At 37.1% G+C, this 15,920-nt stretch overlaps 1 protein-coding gene across 2 annotated transcripts in view; it reads left to right on the top strand.

Annotated features, from left to right (window-relative positions):
- The window catches only part of LOC107576815 (CD166 antigen homolog), a 67,317-nt gene that overhangs the window by 39,019 nt on the left and 12,378 nt on the right, over positions 1–15,920 (top strand). For both annotated transcript variants that reach the window (XM_016262954.1, XM_016262948.1), the window contains exons 2-5: positions 9,047–9,153; positions 9,320–9,539; positions 10,467–10,531; positions 15,395–15,482. In XM_016262954.1, the coding sequence (XP_016118440.1) occupies positions 9,047–9,153; positions 9,320–9,539; positions 10,467–10,531; positions 15,395–15,482 (480 nt within the window). The remainder of the gene's footprint in view (positions 1–9,046; positions 9,154–9,319; positions 9,540–10,466; positions 10,532–15,394; positions 15,483–15,920) is intronic.

Raw genomic sequence — 15,920 nt, 5'->3', positions numbered from 1 at the left:
AAAGACCTGCTTGCCTTGTTTACCTGCTTGAAAAAATACATGGATTCTTCTGTCGGTTAATACCACCATAATTTTCGTGTGGATCCATGGCTCTGGGCAGGCAGTAATAATTGATTTAGAAGATCAACAGACTAACATTAGAAGAGATGAAAGCACCTTGCCAATGCAAACACTGTGTTTTATTAGCGCTGGTGCTCAGAGGCCCTTAGCTGCTAGATCAAGCTCAACACGCTATAGGCATTGAATTCTCAATCATGAACTTTCTGCAGAACTTCTTAAATTGTCATTTTTCTTCTGGAAGTGGGGTTGGGTTTGCTGTAGGTGTGTTATTTCTGGCTGTGGAGGCTGTTTAGAATGAGGGATCAGTAATAATATATTTATTCGAGCTTCAGGTCAAACCTGCGGACTACCTCTTGGTCTCTCTCGTGTGTGTGTCTCCATGCGTAGTAGTGTGCCACCACTCACACTTAATGAGACTTTAGGAGTATACTGATGTTAATTAACATTCAAATCACTGTGCTCTTATACATCTTATTACTCCACTTCTCTCTTCTTTATATGGTTAAAAAAAGCAATTTTTTTAATTGAGAGTTGTATGTCTGCAGTTAAACATGATTATTTTATGCAACAGAAGGTTATTATGTTGCATTATATTGAATTATATGCAGTGCACAATTTGTCTTTATTGCCTAAGTTTATGCTTAGACCAGTAGTTTTGTCTTTATACTGCTGTAGGTGTTGCATCTATGATTTGTGCAGAATTTTTGTCTGTGTGTTATCTATATACTGTATGTATATAATTAGTCTCTGTACCACTTTTGTGTGTGTGTGTGTGTGTGTGTGTGTGTGTGTGTGCATCCACATAGTCAAAATCTTCCTCTTCAGGCATGAGGTAGGCAGTGTGAATACAGGTATCATTCAAGCTAACAGGGAGTCAATACCCAGCAGCCATGCTGGGTGATTCTGTACAAAAGCACATGCCCTGCGTGTTTGCAGCTGGCGCATCTGAGGGAATCCACGCCTAATGGAATTCCAACCAATTACTGGCTTTAGTCGGAGCTTCATTAATTCCATCAAATCACCAGTCTGGATGCATTTCATTCACTTTCCTTTAATTAGACAGGCCTTAAATCAATTAGTGTCTAGGGCTGGCAGCAAAACACCACAATAGCACCTTTCTGCAGGTTTTTATAGATCAGGAACTGCTGAAAATACTTCCCTTGGGATGCCTCCAAACCTTTATACAGCAAACACCATTACTTTTGCATTAAATGCATATCATTATTGAACAAAAGCTACTTTAAAATGTGAATATCTGAAGTTGTGAATCAAAGTCTGATGTTCGTAAAACCTGTGGCAGGTCAATTAAAAAAATTAATAAATAAGTTGGCAGTGTTGTAGCATACAAAATCTACTGCATTGCAGTGGGTCTTTCTGGTCAAATGATCAAAAATCTGAAGCAATCTTTACGAAAGTGTTAACTCAGCACAGTTTTACCTTTTCCCACAGGTGGAGGCACAGCATTACAGGTTTATGCCTCCAGATACATTTCGATTAGTATTTTACTGCGAATGCAGCAGTAATTAAAAGAGATAAGCAGGAGTACCAGAGTGCATGAGTAAAACTATAACAATGATCAATAATGGAAACACATTAATATTGTGACTTGATTTTTTCCCCCAAAAGCATTTTACACTGATCAATGTCCAGATGCTATATGCAAACATTTTCTGTAATTTTCTGTCCGGGCAGCCACAGTGCTCAACATCGAGTGTGTTTATGCATGGTGTGCAATATACAAATATTAAAATTCAACGTATTCAAACCAAACATCACAAAGAAGACATTTATTAATTTTCCTCCAGTTTTGATCCACCGGATAAGAAAAAAGTGTGCCAGCTGGGTTTTGCTGAAACAGTTCATGACCTTTCCTTTATTATTAAAAATATATATGTCATATCACACCTCTACATAGACCAGCAATTAAAAATACAGCTCCATCTCCACTTCCGAACCCCCTTAATACTGCAAAGATAAAACAACTAAATACTATAGTTCTCAAATGGACTATTTTGGTGAGTGTGTGTTGAAAAATCGGTGGGTGCCACATTCAGGTGCATGTGATCATTACCAGTTTACCATGCTCTGATCTTTTGCCAGCCTGAAGTCAACCTAAGTCTCTCTAGACAGGCTGAAGAACTGTAGCGTAAAGCTCTAGATTTATAGGACGTTTTAGAATCACAGAAGCATATCTGACGTCAACGCATTCTGACGGTTGGCAGAGAACGGTGAAACCGTCGAGACGTATTCAGCATGGCTTTATGCCCAGCAGGTTTTAAATTAAGGAGAATGTTGAAGTTATGAGGCGGTGCCAAAAGCTCTTTCGATGGTCTGTTTGAGCGCAAGCAGAGTAAGATAAACACTGAGTGCTTGTGAGAAGCTCCTTCAATCTGCTCTCGTGTTTAGCCGCTAATATGTTTGGGTTTGATCATGGGCACGGCAGGCGCCGTTTGATGAATCGCAGGCTGCAGAGCGAAGCAGAGAAGGCATTGATTTCCCCAGTGCCAGTTCTTTTACCTCCCTCTCTCCTAGCATTGCTGCTCTCTGTGAGGGGTTTCGGAATCCATGGAGCTGATTTAGAGGAACCGGAGAGCGCAGAGTATTCCAGCTGTCAAGCTCTAGTGCCGAGATTGGCGGTGTGAGATAATTAGCAGTCACAATACCAGAATTTCAGTAATGTCAGTGAAATTTCACAAATCTCAACTCCAATTTTTATACAACACCAAAACGTATATGCTAATATGCAATACATTTGACCTTTACTTAGAAGGTATAAATGCTGTACATTATCGTTGAGAAGTTTGGAGTTCTCCGGACAAAAAGTTTGGATTCTTTTAAAGAAATTAATACTTTAATTCAGCAAGGTCACATTAAAATATAGAGTAAAGACTTTCATAATGTGACAAAAGATTTCTATTTCAAATAACTGCTGTTCTTTTTAACTTTCTATTCATCAAAGAATCCTGAAAAAAAACAGCTTTGACATCACAGGAATAAATTATATTTAAGAATCAAATAAAATCAATTTTATTTCAAATAAAATAAAATAGAAAAGTTATTTTAATATGTAATCATATTTGACAATAATACTTTTTTTTACTGTATTTTCTGATCAACTACATGCAGGCAGTGTATATTGGTATTTAATTCAAGTAAACCATGTAATTAAGAACAAAGCAATACGTTGTTAGCAGTGAATGGTTTTCTCTTGTCAGATCTCTTTAGACTGAAGCACAAGGTCTCTTGTTCACCATGTGAATGAAAACGACATTTGTTTTTTTGTTTTTTACAAAAGTAAAGAGAACAAAACATCTGAATAACATTGCCAGGAATAAGGCTAAAATTACCCAGTGGGAGCAAGTTGACCCTCGGTGATGCTCGGTGAATATTAGCACTATTAGTTTGGTGAGCACAATAAAAGCACGTCAGACACCGTGAATCATCTCTCCCGCTCCTGATGCCGCCCAAAACACTTGCACTGGCTAAAGCTTATTCTCTTTGAATAAAAACATGCAAAAGAGGCCTTTTTTGTCCACACTAAATAATATAAAAAGGCATTAGGTTTTGTTGATGTTGGGATTGCTGGTGTGCATGCATTTACGCGAGTTCAAACATTTTTACGCCTTCAGTATTATCTCAGCAACATTACATTCTGCAAAATATGAAACATTTTGAAGAGATCGACCTGCTCTTTGAATGGCCCAATGTCCCAGTGAGACATGTTTTGGGATGAAATTGTTTTCCTGCAGAGAGTTTTGATTTGAAGTCCAATCGCTCAGCTTTGAGGTTTGATAGTTCTGACAGAAAGCAAATTCTCTTTGTTGGTTTGCTGTTGTTCGCCCAGCTGTAGCTAAAGCAGTGTGATACTGGGGTTCCACTCCTTTTAACCAATGAATTTCAGTGACTTTTCTAAGAAAATATTATTTTAGACATTTTATAAAAGCTAATTTATAGCCACTAAAACATTTTAGAATTCAGCATAAGTAGAAACATATTAACTTAGGGCTTTTAAATATTCATTTAATTTTCATTACTTTTTTGCAGATCTGGAAATCATGCAATTAAATTTCCCTAGTATTTCCAGGTTTTCCGTGACCGTGGGAACCCTGAAAGAGCTTGCTCTAACAGTGAACAAATACAGTCGTACAGAAGGAGTGTGATAGATGTGGTCACCGCAGGTTGTTTAAATAAGGTGGCAACCGGTTGTGACTGTGAGACAATTCTGAAATTCAGAAACTGGAATCGGTCACACTTGTTCTGTCTGATTTCACTTCAGATAGATGTGGTCTCTGCAGATCTCTCTCTTAATATTCATACTTCAACACATCTCCTTCATTATGCAGAGACATGAGAGACTTTTTAGCATTTGAATGCCTTCATTTGTCTTCATGTGTAAGACGGCAGACTTTGACACTTTCATGCATTAGAATGCTTTAGGTTAAGTTTTGTTGCAAATTTTTTTATGTAGTGTCACATGACGTTACTTACAAATCTGGTCTGCAGTTCTTAAAGTAGGTCTTGTTTTTTTAAAAGCTATTTTTACATTGACCCAAACTTAAAAGTCCAATGCTTGCTGTGGAACAGTCAAAAAAAAAGAAAGACACACAACACAACACCAGCCAGAGACTGAATGTAATAATGTGTATGACTGTACACTAACAGCAATGCTTTAAATTATAATATCAATATTATATTATATAAACATGCAACAAACTGTCTAACGATTTAAGCACAGAACAGAACAGAATAAAATAACAGAACAATAACTGATTAGTTTTTATTGGACAACTAGTTGACTATTGTGACTCAACCCTACTTTCAAAGAAAATTACACCTATTTTTAGTACCGACATTTTTTTTTATACAATCACATTATTTGCGTGGCAATTAAGCATGTTCCTTTCTAAAGTTCTCATTATTGTAAAAAAATGTCATGTTCAATAAGAACATACAAAACATGTCATGAATTTAATACCAAAATAACAATCATCTTGTCTCACAAAATTATTTGTTACCAGCATAAATTTAATTTAATACAACAAATAATACCACTGTAACATATTTTAATAAATATCTCATTATCAAGCACATTTATTCAACCCAAAACACTAAAGCCTTAGTAAAGGTTAATTCCATTGCAAACTAAAATAGAAGCAGGAAGTATTTTAACACATGCTGGCTGTTAAACAGAATCCCTTTTTTTTTTTTTACATTGAATGAAATTTCCTGGACCTCAGAGAATCTGACTCACTTCCTGACTGAAAATACATTGCATTAACATGATAACAATCAGCAGCACATTTACTTAAAAGTTAGTGGCAAGATAAAAAATATCCAGCTGAGGACACCATCACAATCACTAACTTAAAATGAACAAAACATAACCTGAACAAACACAGTGCATCTAAATGGAGTAGCCTGCACACATTAGCTGGAATGCTAATATTAAACAGCCTTACCTTACAATTGGTGTAGTCTTGAATTACACATCCTATGTGATTTGACATCTTTCTTGGTCCACTTTTCCACTTTCAAAACCATTGCAGCAGCTCCAGGCTGATTTCCAGGAAATTGTTTACCTTTTACTTCCGGGGTTTTCCCACCAGACCCCCACTTTCAATTTCAAAATGGTGGCTGCATGAAATCAGAGAATCATGGGGGAAAAAAGTTTCTTTATGTGAAATAATATTTCTCTCAACACTTTCTTTTGATTTTGGGATGAAATATGACCCATTTTGCTGAAGAAAAAAAAAGTTTAATCCAGCCAAAGCTAGTTTGATGGCCTTAGCTCAAGCTCCCACATGAAAAAATACCATAGTAATTTATAGTAAATACTATAGTGTTTTTGAACCATACTATAGTAAAGTACTTTATTTAATTAAGAATTAATTTGTTGTGGTAATTCTATAGTTGCTGTAACTATAGTAATATAAACAAATTACTTTACCCAAAACTGTACTAAGTTTGGTTGTAGGGTTGATTATACTACAATACACTACAGTTTACTGTAGTAAAAACTAAAGTATACTACAGTATTTATTATATATATAGTATATTCGTCTTTCGGATGAGACGTTAAACCGAGGTCCTGACTCTCTGTGGTCATTAAAAATCCCATTGGTATCCTGGCCAAATTCGCCCATTGGCCTCTGTCCATCATGGCCTCCTAACCATCCCCATATCTGCTGATTGGCTTCATCACTCTGTCTCCTCTCCACCAATACATTGGCGTGTGGTGGGCGTTCTGGCGCAATATGGCTGCCATCGCATCATTCAGGTGGATGCTGCACACTGGTGGTGGTTGAGGAGATTCCCCCCTTCTATGTAAAGCACTTTAAGTGCCCACAAAAGCGCTATATAAATGTAAGGAATTATTATTATTATTATTACAGTTTACTATAGTTAATACTACAATATGCTGTAGCATTCATTAACAATGTGTTGTAAATACTATAATACTGTATATACAGTATAATACACTTTACTATAGTATGGTTCAAAAACACTATAGAATTTACTATAAATTACTATGGTATTTTTTCATGGCCTAGGCCTAAACCAGCAGATCAGTCCAGTCTGACCAGGTTGAGAGACCAGCTTACACCAGCAAACCAGTTTCAGCTAGTTTAAGCTGTTTCCTTCAGCCTTGGCATCATGTTTTGACAGGTTTCAGGATTAGACAAACCCCTTCCTATCTACATCTCCCTCTTTTCTTGACTTTATTTACTGTCTGGAACTTCCAGCAGATTATCTGTTGTCATGGTGCTATCCAACCTGTGCAGGTATCATGTGTCCATGTGCTGGTGATGTATTTTAGCACAGGCCCTGTGTGCCGTCCAAACAATCTCTAGTCTTTAGACGCATTTAGACCCCACTATGTACACATTGCTCTCCACACCTGTCCTTTTAGGCTGTCATCAACTGAGTTCTTCCACAGCATTTATTATTAGCTCAGAGCTTTTAGCAAAAAAAAGTCTCACTTCTGTCATTTATCAGAACCTGTTGAAGTCAGAGTGACTGCCAAGCCTGTTTAAAGAAATAGTTCAACCAAAAATTTATATTCTGTCATCATTTACTCACCCTCATTTTTTTTTAAACTCATATGCTGTTTTTTTTTTCTTTGAACACAAAAGGGTACTTTTGAAGTAGCCATTTTCCATTAAGTTCATAGCGAAGATGTCTTGTCAAGCCTCAAAACGGACAAAAAAGAATATAAGCCTGTTTCTGCATTAAAAATACAATTATTTCTTAACGCACATGCGATTTTATAATTGTGACTTTGTGTCATATGAGAATTTGATAAACTGCAACTTTATATTTTGCAATTACAACTTTTAATCTCAGTTGCAACTTTATTTCATATAATGAAATAATAGTTTGCAACTTTATATCATATTATACAACTGCAACTGTATATCTCACAATGCAATATTGCACAATTGCAACTTTATTTCACACATTTATTTCACACTTTATATTGTGAAACTGCAACTTTACATTTCACAATTTCTGCTTTATATTGCACCTTATATTCTATTCATTCATATTACATTCACATTCTATATATTCATTCAATTACCTTTTTCATGTTTTACTCCGAGGTGGAAACAGGCTTACTTAAAAAAAAAAAAAAGAAGCAATACAATTCTTATTTTGTGTTCAACCGAAGAAAACATTAGCACACAGGTTTGGAAGAACAATTTTGGGGGAAATATTACTTTAGCCAACACATCAGCCATTGTGTGCATATTGATTGATTGTTTAATGCCAGTATTCCTGTATCTAGAGGCAGATTGGAAAGCACTGTGAAATGTCGTTTTTGTGCAGATCAGTCTGTATTCAATAGTTCAAAATGACCTATTCTGCTGAATTGGTGTGAGTGTGTCTGTGTTTTCTAGCGTGCGTCTATATCACTGGTGTTTTTTATGCTCATCAGCTTTTTATCCTCTGCATTGCAGCCACTCGGTCAATATTAAAACTGCTATCACAATGAAAAGTTGCAAAAATGGGGAACGATTGCCCTGGAGGCAAGGCTGACTGCATTTGGAAGAGTGGTTGCCTACAGCTCTCGTCTTTGGTTTGACCAGAATTTGAACCTTCGTTGTTCAGTCTCTTTGATTAGTCTCTCTTAGAGATGGAGCACCGATGGAAGTGGGTGGACCGTGAAGTCCCTTCAGCCCTGATCTTTCAACCCCCTATACTGCTTTACCTAAATCCATCGTGCCACTGAACATGGGGCCTCATTGCCATGACAACCTCACCAGGCATTAATAAAGGGCCCTGCGACCTTTACTGCAACCTTTAAGTACTAAGTTTTTCTCAACACTCTGAGGAATCGTAGAATCAGTGTACAATTCATACTCCATTCACACTGTTATTGCACAAACATACATATATCTCGTTTCACAATGCCAACCCTTTCTGCTGATTGTCAGTGCTTATCTGCGTAAGACAGTAGGATGTTTACAGTGCTCATCAGCACAAGTGACAAAGTAGTGCTGTCGTGTTTGCAATGGAACAATGCCGTGCATTCTATCATTCCAGATGACAATGTTCAACTTCCACGTCTGTTATTTCATTCCATGCCTAAACGCACACACTAACACACAGACAATTATGAATAGATGCACTTCCCATGAGAGAATTTCAGACCGGTTATATGTTGAAAAACCGCCGCATGAATATAATTCATTGGTGCTGTTGCGTCGAGTCGTGCCTTTTGTGCTTTCAGAATCTGCGAACACGTCTAATTTAAAATTAAGATGCATAACGTGCACATGTCTTGGGAGTAATCAAGACAAGACCTCAGCTGCCTACCCTCCCTCCCCATTTCTTGTTGCTCTGTTTCAGAGTCGAGATAATGCCCTGATGTTTGTGTATGCGCGCATGTCGCATTTGACAGTAATTTCTGCCGATGCTTCCCAGCCGCTCTGTTTGATGCCAGCCTGCCATCTAAAACATGATGTTCTTGTCTTGTATTTTCCAGGGAGCTGTGTGGAGACGGTTATAGGTCTGTACGGTGAGACCATCGAAGTGCCATGCAACAATGGAAATAACAAGCCAGATGGCCTTATTTTCACCAAATGGAAATACGTGAGTGCTTCTCTGAGCATCTGGGCCGTTACTCTGCCCTGCTAGCCAGTCTGGCTAGCCAACCAATATACAGCTACACTCATCGTCTTATTGATTTCTAATTTAATCTCTAAAGGTGCCAAAGGTGTGTTTTTCGGTTTGCTAACGGCCCTGTTATCTCATTCAGGTGAAAGATGATGGCTCTCCCGGCGATCTTCTCGTGAAGCAGGCTCAGAAAGATGAGGCCACCGTGTCCGCCACAGACGGCTACAAAAGTAGAGTTAGTATCGCCGCCAACTCCAGCCTTCTGATCACCCAAGGCTCACTGACTGACCAGAGAGTTTTCACCTGCATGGTGGTGTCATTAACCAACTTAAAGGAGCACTCCGTGGAAGTGAAAGTTTACAGTGAGTATTAATAAAACACACACACACAAAATATTAATAAATAAGAGCAAATCAGAGAGGAGAATAGGGGAAATCAAGCACAGCTTTAGTCTATGATGGAACCGAATGTAAGCATCAGATCTCAAATTGCACTGGAAAGTGGGTATGAAGATGTCATATATGGGAGAGAATAACATGGGTGATCCACTTTTGTAGCCTTGATCTAGTTGCATGCTTTTGGAATGGATAGCAGAGAAATGATATTGATATTGTGCACAGTGTTTCACCAAAGATTGGCTGTGCACGGAAATGGAATGTGCATACTAAGCAATATATACTGCATACTGTATATACACATGTCTCTCTGTCTATATATATATATATATATAGGTTTTATGTATATTATGTATTTTATATGTATATAAGTTTTAAAATGTGAAACCGTATGCAATTACAGCATTGAATTAAATTCAGTGAATGGCATACAGTTAACATTTAGGAGGTAAAGCGAGTTGTAATCCAATATTTTGTACAAATCTAATCTAAAATGAGTCAAAGAGGTTTTCTAGTGCATTTGTCACACTGGAAATGGAGGGCATTGCATTTTGGGATACATTATTAGTGACAGTGCGCTCAGGTTGTAACTATCATGCATATTTTGGCAAAGAAAGTAGGTGGTCTGGGCAGTTGGTATTTCAAGCACTTTGTTATATATGTAAAAATGTACTATGTATACAAAAATATTTAAAATATATATAAAATATATTTACTTTTATTTTCTTTGTAGAATCCATAGAAATTAACTGTCCAAGAATCCATATTTTAAAAAAAACGTAAACCTAATTACCCACATTCTATGCATACAAACATTTTGTTAACATTATTCATACATTCATGCTTTATCAAACATACCTACATATTGTTTTGATGCATTATCTCTTATTTCAGAAAAACCATCAGCCCCTGTAATCAAAAACAAAGCGAAAGAACTGGAAAACGGCAAACTGACGCAGGTGAGTCATGCTCTTTATACTTTTCCCTTTAAAGGGGTCATATGATGCTTTTTTTAAAGATCATTATTTTGTGTATTTGGTGTAAGAGAATATGTTGACATGCTTTAATGTTCAAAAAACACATTATTTTTCAAATACTGTACATTATTGTAGGTCCTCTATCCCCCACCTTTCTCAAATGCTTCGTTTTCTACAAAGTCCCACTCACACACCATCCATCAGAACGACGTGCTCTCACTCATACACACACTCACACTCTCTCTCTCTCTCTCTCTCTCTCTCTCATTCACACACACACACAATTCTCGGCATTTGAACAGTCAATAGCAAATACTTAAACTAATAACAAAACATACTTACAGTAGCTGATTCAGATGCGCCAGATTGTCATAGCAAAGTCAGAATTACCTCTTCTCCTAGGTTCACAAAACGGTCGTCCATAAAATGCATTGCTGTTCTGTTCTAAGTAATCTTAAAGATTCCTAAATGCATCTACTTTCGAAAGGCCAAATAAAGTGCTTTTGCTTTCGCCTAGAAGCACACAGCGTCTCCCTGACATGGCTGCTTCAATACTAACCGCGGTTACTGAAACTTTTCAGTAATTTGGGCGGCGTTATGCAAATCTTCCCACATAGTGATGTAGATATGTGGGGGCGTGTTAGAACGAGCCATTTTAGGGGGGCGTGGCAGAGTCTTAACTTTGATAAAGAATATCTCTTTGAGTTTGAGACTTTAGTCTTTGCAACTTCAGGGATCTTATCAATTCACAATCAGCTTGTAACACTCCAAAGAGAAAGGAAAACTTGAAATCGCGTCATATGACCCCTTTAAGACCCAGAGCTTCAGCTGCTGCTGTTGTTTCCCGTATCCAGTGTTTGCTCCAGTACTCAAACCAGCCAGTGTACTAACAATGTGCAGGATCAAACACTGTGCCTTTGTTTTCATTACCCAGCATGCCTCTCTTGTAGTCTCAACATTGACACACACCTTCTGTTATCACAGTCAGAGGCAGCTCAAAGACAGCGCTATTGATACGGACATCAGCGAACGCGACTGGGGCATACACACCTGATTTAGGCAGTGCTCGAGCGATTGTCAGCCATGGCTGCACAGGAAGCAACCACTTTTATGTATGTCAGTTGCATGAGAAAAGGAAGGAGCTTTGATTTGAACTATTTGGAGCACATACAAGGCTTCCCACGCAGTCCTTATGACTGGTATTTGTAAATGGAGCTGGGAGTCGTTATTTTTCATTTCCTCCCTCTATCGCTCTCTCTTTTTAATGTAGTTCAGAGGCGCTGTGAACTTAGAGTCTGGCTAAGGTGGAGGTGTGGAGTGGGGAAGGCTGGGGTTGTGTATACAGCATTATGGGTCTGTTTTTTTTTCCGTGGCCACCCACCGAGGTCTGTCGTGTTCAAAGTGCCGAAACTTAGAGGATGGGCAAGGAAGAAAGAGCACCGCCTATGAATATAAACCATTTAATACAGTTGAAATGCAAGGTGGCTGAAGGTCTCTGGAAAAAGAAAATTAGAAAGAGAGGGGTGAGCACATTTAAATAGGTGTGCCGATTTTACAAAAAACAGGGTGTAAATGGATTGTATTAACTAGTTTGTGTACATATTTCAGTGATTATAACAGCAGTATAAGCTGAAGGAGGGTCATATTGCTAACCAAAATTGGTTCTTTAAAATCTTTCAGGATTTATAGTGTACATTCTGAAGTCTGGATTGCAGAGATGTAGCTATTCTGTACAGCCACGGAAAATCATGTGAATCAGAAACATACGGCACGACCAGTGTAGTCTGTTTCTCAAATGTAGTATTTTAGTCTTTTAGAAGAGCCAGCTCATAAGAGTCATTCATTTGGTAATCATACTATAGTGATCATGCTGTGTAGTGTTTTGCACTCGGATGACTTTCATAAACTGGTTCTTTTAGTAAATCCAAAAAAAATTTAAATGCTTCTAAAAATTACTATTGTGAATCAGTCCGCTCTGGTCACACTGTGTTTTTGATTGACTAAAAGAATTGACTCATACGAGTCATTCATTTGGAAGTCAGACTACAATGGTTATGCTATGTAGTCAGTTTCATGAACAAATGTCTTGTTTTTTTATTTTGTTTTGTTTGTTACCTTTTTTTTGTGTGTGAAGCAATAACACATCATGGCCAGTATAATCCAACTGATTCTCAAAAGAATGACTGAATCAAAAACACAGCATAACAGGTGTCATAATAAAGGACTCTTTTGAGACTTTTTGTGTGTGTGTGTGCATGTTTATGTGGTTTATGAGGACACAAATTTGTATAATAACATGGATATGACATAGGTATTACAACGAGAAGGTGATTTATGAGGACATTTTCAGTGTCCCCGTAATTCAAAAGGCTTATAAATCATTCAGAATGAGTTTTTTTTGAAAATCTAAAAATGCAGAAAGTTTCCTGTAAGGGGTAGGTTTAGGGGTAGGGTTGGTGTAGGGCAATAGAAAATACGGTTTGTACAGTATAAAAACCATTACGCCTATGGAGAGTCCCCATAAACCATAAAAACAAACGTGTGTGTGTGTGAATCAAAAACATTAGATGACCAGTGTAGTCTGATTCTCGGACAAATTACTCTTATGAGTTGGTTCTTTTTAGGCTCTCTCACTGAATTATATGAAGCATTCCTCCGTCAGTAAAACAAAAAAGATACTTAAGAACACAGAGAACAAATAGCGCTGGATGAAGTGGATTAAATGCTAAATGCGGTACAAACAAGTAAAACAATTGTTTTACGTGCAAATAGAAACCTTTTACACTCTCTAGAGCGCAAACACAAATGTGTGTGTCTTTAAGTTAGAGGCATAGTTACAATAGTTGCATTCTCAAGAAAATTTGTAACATTAACATATAATGAACTGGAGGGTTGTGTTCCTTTTACACTCTCTAGAGCGCAAACACAAATGTGTGTGTCTTTAAGTTAGAGGCATAGTTACAATAGTTGCATTCTCAAGAAAATTTGTAACATTAACATATAATGAACTGGAGGGTTGTGTTTTTTTGGGGGGGGGGGGGGGATAAATAAAATGTCTGTGCGTACCCTCAGATGAAATCCTGCAGGCACCCCTGGGTATATGATATGCACTGATTTAAGGCTGTTTTTAAGGTTGCACTGATCTGAAACGTAAATCAGTGTGGTTACTGACTGGTTGTTCATAAAATGTTGTGTAGTTAAAGATTTAAGATTATATAAGATTATGTAAGATCATATGTTTTGTCAGTAGTATATGATTAAAAATAATGGAATTAAATATATTATAACATAATCCATAACATATATTATTGATTTTGTTTGTTTAGCATATATTTTAAATATATTTCTTACATTTTTATTTCTATATTTTTATTACACTTTTATGTGCCACAGAGTTGTTATTGTTAACTCAAACTAAAACTGTACAAATTTTCTTTAAAGCTGAAATAAAATAAGATATTAGATGAAAAACTTAAACATAAAAATTGACCTTGACAATTAAATTAAATTAAATAAGTTTAAAACCAAACTATTAAAATTAATAAAACTAAAATGGAATTAAAAAATAAATTAAAGCTAAAAAACTAAATGACAAAAGCACACCAAACTACTAAAATGTAAACTAAAATTAAAAAGAAAACTGGAAATATAGAAAGTAAAAACTAATACAAAATAATAATAAATGCTATAATAATAGTATATAAATAATAATAAAAATAACACTGTTTTTCAAGAATTGTTTGAATTGAGTTGTTTTCTCATCATTTGGCAGTGGAATTGCATTTCTTTTTTCCAATTCATTCCCATTACTTCTCTTCCTCAAAATTACTAAAGGAATCAGTAAGGAAACAGAATTGTTAAATTGGTTGCTAAAACAATGCGGAAAGCGTGTGTAAAGAAATGACCGCTATAAGCAGGCAGAATTCATTCTTCGTGAATCCCCCAGAGAGTCCAGGAAGGAAAGTGCTTAGTCACAGCTGCTCTGTTCCACGGCTCAGAGGAAGCTACAGGCTTCAGGCAACACTCTGCGCTTGAGAGGTGATGTATCATGGTCCGGCTCCTGAGGAGGGTCCAATGTGTTATCGGAGTTCGGAATCACGTTACGGCGATTTTCCCCACCCCATCTCCCCCTCGTTCGTGGTTTCTCTAAATCTTGGATTTCTCACGCCACCCTGAACACCTGAACTCATGCATCATCCCGCTGTCTGCTCTGCTCTCCTGCCATTATTACCCTTCTCTCTTTCTGCTGATTTCTCTATCCCGGGGCAGATAGCTCGTCAGCATGTGATCCTGTCAGCGTGTTATTAATGCAGAGCCTCTTCGGCCTCTGGCTGCGTTTATATGTTGGCCTCTGGCTACTCAACCAGAGAGAAGGAAAAGGGCGAGAGAAAGAAAGTGAGGAAATGGAAGACCTGTATCACAACTGTAGAGTTAAAACCCCACCCACTTTAGCTCATACAAATGATGTCAGTGTTTATATCAGAGTATCTTCCCTGGGCCACCTCGGGACTTACCCACTACAAGGGCAGCAGCAGTGGGATAAAAGTACCTTGAGTACTTGGGTCATGAACCAACATTAGGGAAAGTCCCAAGAAAAGTGTCCCAAAGTCACATGCAAATACACACTTAAATTGTGTTGAATGAAATGACACATCATGTGACAATCTAAGGTGATACTATGTGTCACGAGTCTATAAATAGATATGTAAGACAGGCGAAACCGAAAGTGTTTGAGTATCGCAGACTTGAACGTCATATAAATTCCCGCTGATGAGAGGTTGTGATATAGTCACTAAAGCAGATGTGCTGTTTTTTTCTCTGTGTATGTGTGTGTTTGTGTGTTAGTTGGGGGAATGTGTAGCGGAGAGTGCCAACCCAGCAGCATATCTCATCTGGATGAAGAACAATCAGCCCCTAGTGGATGACGGCAAAAGTGAGTCCATAACAGAGTCATTACATGAAAGGAAAAACATTAAATCAAGTGCACTAAACACACAAATCTGATATATATATGGCTTTGTAAGCTTAAATATATTGGTTTAAAATCATTAAAAATGTCAAAGAAATAATACTTTTTAATTTGTGGCATGATAAATTGTGGGTTCGTTTTTCAATTCACACTAGACCAAACATATTAATATAAATCCTTAATTTTAATCAAATTAATTCCCCCTCACATCATTTATTTACCTCAGAATAATGGTGAACTGTCGTTTTAAATGACATAATGAACAGGAAGTGACATAATTTGAGCTTTGACAAGCCAAGTTCAAAGGTTCTACTCTTATTTAACATTCAGCATTTTTTTTCTTGCTTGATAATATTTGTTAATATATCTAGCCCATCAAGTAAAGTAAAATTTGTTTATATA

The sequence above is a fragment of the Sinocyclocheilus grahami genome, unplaced genomic scaffold (assembly GCF_001515645.1).
Source record: "Sinocyclocheilus grahami isolate Dianchi unplaced genomic scaffold, SAMN03320097.WGS_v1.1 scaffold32.1, whole genome shotgun sequence".
NCBI classification, from domain to species: domain Eukaryota; kingdom Metazoa; phylum Chordata; class Actinopteri; order Cypriniformes; family Cyprinidae; genus Sinocyclocheilus; species Sinocyclocheilus grahami.
The sequence above is the reverse complement of the archived record's forward strand: the minus strand, read 5'-3'. Positions and strand labels throughout refer to the sequence as shown.